The 8205-nt window shown below is 29.8% G+C and overlaps 2 protein-coding genes across 3 annotated transcripts in view; one reads left to right on the top strand and one right to left on the bottom strand.

The window, feature by feature from the left end:
- Positions 1 to 2590: 2590 nt before the first annotated feature.
- Positions 2591 to 7349, bottom strand: LOC108693168 (DIS3-like exonuclease 2). The gene is made up of 8 exons (XM_018201967.1): positions 6613 to 7349; positions 4980 to 5653; positions 4558 to 4819; positions 3957 to 4492; positions 3546 to 3837; positions 3237 to 3427; positions 2884 to 3163; positions 2591 to 2796 (listed from the first exon to the last, which is right to left on the bottom strand). The coding sequence occupies exons 1-8, from the start codon at positions 7114 to 7116 to the stop codon at positions 2707 to 2709; spliced, it is 2829 nt and encodes a 942-aa protein (XP_018057456.1). The 5' UTR covers positions 7117 to 7349; the 3' UTR covers positions 2591 to 2706.
- A 241-nt stretch (positions 7350 to 7590) lies between these two features.
- Positions 7591 to 8205, top strand: part of LOC108693116 (vacuolar protein sorting-associated protein 52 homolog) — a 3992-nt gene continuing 3377 nt past the window's right edge. Inside the window, exon 1 of one of the 2 annotated variants that reach the window (XM_018201856.1) lies at positions 7591 to 7973. In XM_018201856.1, the coding sequence (XP_018057345.1) occupies positions 7746 to 7973 (228 nt within the window). In that variant the 5' untranslated portion in view covers positions 7591 to 7745. Of the gene's footprint in view, positions 7984 to 8205 lie in introns of both variants that reach the window. The other variant, XM_018201866.1, reaches the window with a different exon arrangement.

Below are 8205 nucleotides of genomic sequence, written 5' to 3'. Positions count from 1 at the left end.
ATATATATATATATACACACATATATATATATATAGTCATGGTTTTATTTTTAATATTATAATTTATTAATGTAAAGCGATACCGAATAAATCAAAGACTGTTATCTAGTATCGCTTTTCACTCTGATGCTTGATAGTTTTAACATCATATATGTACCAATTATCTTGATTAACAAATAATGAGAGATTTCAATTGCATTATTTGCAGCAATGAAGAATGACAAAGGTTACAGAATTACGATAGAGATATGTTGAGAAAAAATATAATTTTATTCTTTGCTACAAAATTCTGACGTAGTTCATCTTGTGCCTATTCTATAATTTCTTAACGTATCTGTATTCTTCATGTAACTATCACTAATGTGTCGTTATGTAAGAATAATTTAAAACCGTGTACACAACGGTTAACACTATTAGGCAGTTATAAAATAGGCATACAGTAATATAAAACATAAATATTACAAATATAAATGTACAGAATACAACCTCTCGATAATTCTTTTAGATCTTAGAGAAAGAGATTAATGAAAAAAAAGGAATATGAAAGTACATCGTGGTCATTGTTATCTAACATACTAGATTATAATGTCGATCTCTATGTAATAGAATTTATATAAATCTGCATACATTTGACTAGTGACTGTAATCAAATATTTTTGCTATAGTCTCAAATGTTTGCAAATTAAAATTTCATATACGGGTTATACTTAATCACATTTTTGTTTTTATTCATGAGGATTGATTATTTCTATTATTTATGCATAAATAACGTGTAGATACCTGATGATACGGTATGTACATGTATGTACAAAACATTTACAATAAACTAATATTTTATAACAAGATAATATATTGTCCGTATGTGTATACATATTTATTTATAAAATCAATATTTATTTATAAAATAACGTAATGCGCTAGTATAAAAGTTATATTCCTTTTACAAATTATTCTCACACATTCTTTGCAATCAAATTTCACATTATTTACTAAAAATAATAACACATTTAATAATCATTCAGCTTTTGATGCATTGTAAATAACAAGCAACAGTCAGATATGTATAAATATAAAAATTCTTTCATTTCATTGATTTAATTTTTTTTTGGAGGATCACAAATTGTAAAATTTTAAGTGGTAAAAATTTATCTGAATTTGTAATTTGAAATTAAATTGTATATGTATTATACAAGTTTTTCAGTAATAATGAAATATATAATGCATTTAATATTATTATATTAAAATATAATATTAATGAAATATATATATGTCATATTATATAATCATTATTATTAATCATAATGATATAGTATGATAATTTTACATGATCATTATCATTAATAATAATGATTATGTGTAATTTTCAATGATATAATAATAATGAATATATATAATAAAATAAAATATATATAATACAAATGAAACGAATACATATAATAAAAATATCTATTGTACAGATTTTTTAAAAGTTTAACATTGATTTTATTACAGTCTCAATGCAGTGATAATCATTGCATCATGCGCTGTATTCGTATTTTAACTAATTGTAATAATTGTAATCTGTAATCCTCCAAAATTTATACAATTAATACAAAGTAATTACAATTAATACAAAATAATAATAATAGGCTACAAGTTAAGCTAGGTAGTGTTATATAATTGTGTACTAATAATTATAAAATAAAATACAAACATTTCGATCTTTATCAGGTAATCTTTAGTGACACATAAACGATTTCACACATAAACGATCAATGATTGAACATATAACAAAATTCGCATTATTGTAAGTCAGTTACTTTAAAATGTCAAAATTATTTGCAAAACTTGTAACAAATATAGTTACATATGCATTTAAATGTGTGTGTGTGTGTGTTGTGTGTGTGTGCGTGCGCGTGTGTGTGTGAATAAATTTCTCCAGAATTTTTCTCCAGAATGATTTCACAGCTCGAATCATTAAGTAATTCATGACCATAATAATCGAATAATAATTATCACGAATATAAAACTGAAAAAAAACTAACACCGATCCATTATTACGTTATTCTATGTAGATAGCTTTATTATTATTTTTCAAATGAACTACTTATGTGTACACTGAAAATGATAGAAATCGAAATGTTTGTATTTTATTTTATAATTATTATGTAACGTTCGGAAGCTTCTGTATTATAATTAACCGTTATATGGATGTTTAATTATTAATACCATTGAATTCTTTACGCATTAATAACTGCGTTAACTCTTGATTGTCTATGAACCTTTTGCTTATTAATTTTATTGTTTTGTTTGTACAAAAATTATTTCTTTAGTTCAACTAATTTGTCATTGCTTTCATCATTTAATAATTATTATGTATTCTATTTCATAACGATTAGTACACAATTGTGTAGGACTACAATTTGGCTTGTAGTCCTTTATTGTTATTATTGTTGTTTTTAAGCCTCTGTTTATTTTTATATACAATTAATGTTTCTTCATGCGCGCGCGCGCGCGCATACATACATACGCATGCACACACACGCGCGCGCACACACACGCACGCACGCACGCACATACACACACACACACACACATATATATACATCCATATATACATTGAATATTCATAAATTATTAGAAAATTCTTCGTCATACATATAATTTCGTCACAAATCATAGTCGATGACTATAAAATTAATTAGAAATCTCTCTTTCTAGATATGTCTACTGTTGTGGTGGTAAAAGAGTTGCTTTTATACGCAATTCTTCACTTTTTGTTATCCGTACATGCACCAAACTAAACAAATTGATTACCTAAAATAGATATTTGTAAGATATTAAAATAATCGTATTGATAATATATTTTGTTATTACACTATATAAATTATATTAGGATAATACCTGTACCATGGGAAGTTCCTTCCAATTAATAGTTACAGTTGGTACATGATCTGCGGAATACTTCGATGAGGCAACGTCTTCTAGGTCTTTAAATTTTACTTTTAATTTTATGCCAGTGTCACAAAGAATAACTTCTATACTGTCTGTCTTGACGCATAATACAGTAGCTATCGTAGTAAAGCCGCCTGCAAGGCCTACCATGTATGCAAAGAATACCTCCGTGCTCTGTTCGTAAGCCAGTTTCGCATTATATTTCTTTAGATTGCAATTGGCTGCAATCCTGTCACAAATTAAAAAGTTATTTATTGAAGCAAATTTTGTTATATTCTGCTTTCATTGCATCATTAACGTACTTGGAACACAACTTGACCGTCCATTTTTCTGGTAAAGGTTTATTTTCAAGCGTCGCACTAAGCAAACGATGAACTGTGCAATCGACATATCTTCGAATAGGGGAGGTAAAGTGCGTATAAAGAGGCACATTTAATGCATAGTGTTTTAAATCATACGGCGAAATGGTAGATGCGCATATATATTCTGCACGCTAAAGATTGAAATTTTCAATATTACAGAATTATCAAATTACAAATTCTCCCTCGCTATTTATTTTTATCGTATAACGTTTACAAATTATATTCCACAAGAAAAATAAAAATTCTTACTGCCATAGTCTTTGAACATAGATTTATGATAACCATTGTAATATATTTTATTAATATGGAATCGACCGTGACAGAGTTATTTTCTGGTTCATAGCGATTGATGCTGGCTTGTAAGTCGCCAGCTGTTTCAATATTCAAATGAATTCCATATTTTTGCAACATAACATGAAGTGAACTGAGACATTGCTTGGGCGGATCTTTATGCATACGTAATAAAGCTGTTTTGGGAATTGCAATGTACAATTGTGCGGCGACTGTTATATTTGCCAACAGCATAAATTCTTCTATAAGGCTGAAATACACACATTTAAAATAGGTAATTGATGATTAAAAACGAAATTAATTTCTTCATAATTTAAGTGATATAATAATATGTATAAATCAGTAAATGTTAATAACTGAAAAATCTACCTGTGGCTATCGGTGCTTTCATATACATAATAGTCTACAGGTATCGGAATCCCGTGTTCTTGACTCAGCACGGGATCTATACGTATCTGTAACGTTGGTTTATTTAATCTCAGAGCCCCATGACCAAATCGTTTGTTTTGCAACTGAGTGGATAATTTAAATAATTTATTCACTAGGTCAGACAATAACGATACGGTATAATCTCCTTTTATGTCTAGAAAATCTTTGGGCCAAGACTTTTCTGGATCGTCGAGCATAGCTTGAGCCGAGTCATAAGACATTTGACAACACGATCTTATTACAGTTTTCGCGAAACGGTGTTTCACAATTTCGGCCTCTGGTGTCATTTCCCAGATTACAGAAAAAGCTAATTTATCTTTACCAGAAAATAAGGAACAAACTTTACACAATGCCTCTGGTAACATATGAAAAGTCATGTGTGGCAGATAAATGGTAGTAGCTCGTTTCAAAACTTCGTTATCTAATGGAGAGGAAAATTTTAAGTAGTGCGTGACATCTGATATATGTACACCAATCTGAAATTAATGATTTGTTAGATGCCTTTCATATGTTATAGCCAAATTTAATACATCGCAATTACTTCATAGTTTCCATTATCCAAGATTTTACAAGAAAGGGCATCATCTATATCAACAGCTGTTGCAGGATCTATCGAAAAAATGCACTCATGCCTCCAGTCTTCTCTATCTTTCATGTCAGCGTCCGTTAAAATGTAATCACTATTTGGAAGTCCTTTCAATAGGCTTTCATGATATGGAGATAAATCTAAATCATTTTCAAGTATTACTGCTGTCAATTCCGTATTTATTTCGCCATGTTTACCCACTACTGAAAGAATCCGCCTGTAAATAATATAATGTATATAATATAAGGACAATCAGCAATAACAGAAGACAGAAATAGAAATTTATCATAATATATCTTTAAAATTAATGCTTTAAAATTGTAACATTATTTTATATATTAGATATGTGTATTGCACAATACAATACATATGCCTACCCAAACGCATGTAGCTGCTCCCACAAATCAATACTAACAAAAAACATCGTGTCTTTGAAAAGTTCTGGTTGATCGCGAAATAAAGGTGGTACTGATTCAGGAAGTATCTCAACCAATGGTATTCTATGATCCCTTGGATGAAACAATAGCAGTGAATCATGTTTCTTTATAATATATCCGACTGCTCGTCTCGAATGTACTTTCTCTAATATACAAACAATTTTACCAGTCTTTTGTACTTCTCCATCAGATGAAGTACGCCACAAATTTTCAGGGTTTACACATGCCACAACTAAATCTCCTTCAAAAGCACGATTTCTATTCGATGTACCTATGATTAGCAGGTCGCGTTCTTCATTAGTCATACTTAAATAAGCGTATTTACAAGCAAAAGGATTTATACGGAGATTCCCTTTTACATATTGTGTACTATTAAATGATTGTTTTTTTAAAATATTCATCATTTTTGACACAGGTATATAACTTGAAAATATCCTCTTAAATGTTTTCCTTGTATCCTTTTTTTTCTTTGCATCGCTTTTCATTATTTTTTCGCTATATATTTTTTTTAATACATTCTCTGTATTTGATTTGTTTTCTGTTTCTACCTTATTTTTTGTATTTTCTCTTGTTAATTTCAAGTATTTTCCTTTATTACCATGTTGAGTATTGGCCTAATAGACAAATGATTACTATTAATAGAATAATAAAGTAAAATACTTTTATAAGATTTACTATACAAGGTACTCCACTTAATGTGATCATCCCCTTTTATCTTTGCAGAATAAGATCGTATAAAAAATATGATCACAAAAGTTGTATAGCCTGATAGAGTACAAATAAAAAAAATCAATTTTTTTTAAATTGATTTTTCATGAGCATATGAAAGCAATAATCATTTTTTTTTAATGGAATTGTACAATTTAAAAAAAATATTTTTTTTTCTAATTTTATTATTTTGCTTTTAAAGTATCAAGAAATATGAAAAAATCAACAGTTTATGAGATATTTTATACTTCAATTAGGCATATTTTGACATAAAACAAAAAATATCTTGTAAACTATTTATTTTCTTATAATCATATCTTAATACTTTTATGTACAGAATAATAAGACAAATCAGTTTTCAAAAAAATTATGCTACTTGAGATATGCAACTATAAGCAACTGTGTTTTTTTTTACACTAATTAATTCATTTTAGTCTTCTATGCATAAAAGTATTAAGTACGATTATCAAAAAATGAATAATTACGAGATATTTTATATTTCATGTTAAAGTATGTCAGTATAAAAAACAATTGATTTTTCGACATTTCTATACTTTAATACTTTAATATACAGAATAATTAGAGAAAAATCATAAAAAGTAACAATTCCATTAAAAAAAACTTTTATAAAAAAATCAATTTTTTCGAAAAATGATTTTATCATTATCTGTGTCCCATCAGATCTTTTGTCTGAACATATTTTTAATTTAATCTGAAAAGATAAAAGAGGTGATCAAGAGAAAATAAACATTCTGTAAACAAAGACCAATGATTGCCTATGTTGCAAAATATTTATTAAACAAGAATAATATTCCTCAGATGATAATAGATAAGATTAGAGAAAGATATGTGTTACATGTCCAACCTGATGTTTAACTAAATTCTTAGTCCTGTCTTTGCTGTTATCTGACACTGTTCTATCACCTTTCTTTTTTTCTTTTACAGACTTTTTACATTTCGATGCTGTATTATGCTTCGTGTTCTTTGTTTCCAATTTAGAATTCCAGGAAACCTGAGAGCTGCTTGCAAGCTGCTTAGGATTTATCGTATCATCTTGCACAGCATTTGAGAAATTTATGGCTTGTTTTTCGGTACTAACTGCTATGATTCCGTTGTATTTTGTGTTTCTTCTTTTGGACTGGAGACTCTTGGAGATTTTGAGATTAGCTGCGAACTGCGCGCTGAGCTCCGTTAATTCATCATAACGAGCAATGAATGTCTCGTTTGTCAAGAAAATCACTCTGTGCATACCACGTTTTTGATTTCTGTATGTGTTACCATAACGCTTGTAACAAAATCCACTTTTGGCCTTCTTCATGAATTTCTTAGTTCCCGAGCACTCGGGCACGACTGCGATTGAACGAGTCATCGACGCTATATGAATCACAGCCGTATCTAACGCGAAATATAATCGGGAAAAAAAGATATAAATTACAAAAGAACAGATCACAGATAAACCTTGTACTTTCTACGTATGTGTCAAGAATTAAAAATGATCTCCCTTGAATAGGAAATCCCCGACTGGAAAGCTCCGTCGAAAATTTCGTTGTATTGTTTGCTATTGTCTCAGGTCACATTGAAAGAAAAAAAAACTAAATACAAAGTTCGTTAAACGATACGGATGAACGATGAGAATTTGGATCAATTTTGGTTAGGTCGAAAACAAGTCGAACTGGAGAGTCGCACACGTGGTCACGTGAATCACGTGATCACTCGCATCGCTCATTGGACGAGCTGCGTGACGTCGGCCATGTTATTGGCTATCCGTTTGACAGAAACTAGAGCTGAACTTCGGCCTCTTGGAGTCGTTTTGGGATGTGTTGACAATCCTCAGTATTTTGAGGTTAGACACGACTGAAGCTTTCTTGTTCTGTACACATCTCTATAGAGTAGAGGAAGTGATCGCCAGGTTGTGCAATTGAATTGTATACATCAAGTTATATATTAAATCGTGTTGTATTTAGCAGTTGTGTTGCAATTGCATGGAAGGATTCGAGAATGGCTGAGATAGATATTTTTGACAATGAAGAGCAATTGCCGCAAGACCCGGGCGACGATGTCGTCCAGGAAGTCCTCAAGACTGGCACCGACTTGCGCGAGTATTCCAGGCAGATCGAGAAGGAGCTCAAGGAAGTTGAGAACAAGTCGATTCAAGATTACATCAAGGAGAGCGAGAATATAGCTAGCCTGCACAATCAGATCGCTGCTTGTGATAATATCTTGGAGGTTAGGTTAGGTTAGAATTCATGTTGCATCGGATGTGTTGACGACGTGTGATTTGATGCAAAATCATATCTTATTGATAAATACTATTAAAGACCGACAATTTTCTGGAAATTCATTAAATAATTTATTTTCTAAATTTTAATTTTTGAAAGAATTAAAATTTAGAAAATAAATTATTTAATGAATTTCCAGAAGATTGTCGGTTTATATAATTATGTATAACATAATATTA

The sequence above is a fragment of the Atta colombica genome, unplaced genomic scaffold (genome assembly GCF_001594045.1).
Source record: "Atta colombica isolate Treedump-2 unplaced genomic scaffold, Acol1.0 scaffold107, whole genome shotgun sequence".
In the NCBI taxonomy this organism is placed as follows: domain Eukaryota; kingdom Metazoa; phylum Arthropoda; class Insecta; order Hymenoptera; family Formicidae; genus Atta; species Atta colombica.
This window is presented reverse-complemented; position numbering and strand designations above follow the sequence as displayed.

Bases quoted from the DNA above. Each gene is read 5' to 3' on its own strand.
- LOC108693168 (XM_018201967.1), bottom strand. From the start codon at position 7,116: ATGACTCGTTCAATCGCAGTCGTGCCCGAGTGCTCGGGAACTAAGAAA. The intron at 4,493-4,557 runs GTAATTGCGATG...CATTAATTTCAG, and splicing joins TGGATAATGGAAACTATGAA to ATTGGTGTACATATATCAGA. The intron at 3,428-3,545 runs GTAAGAATTTTT...TTCAATCTTTAG, and splicing joins TATGTTCAAAGACTATGGCA to CGTGCAGAATATATATGCGC.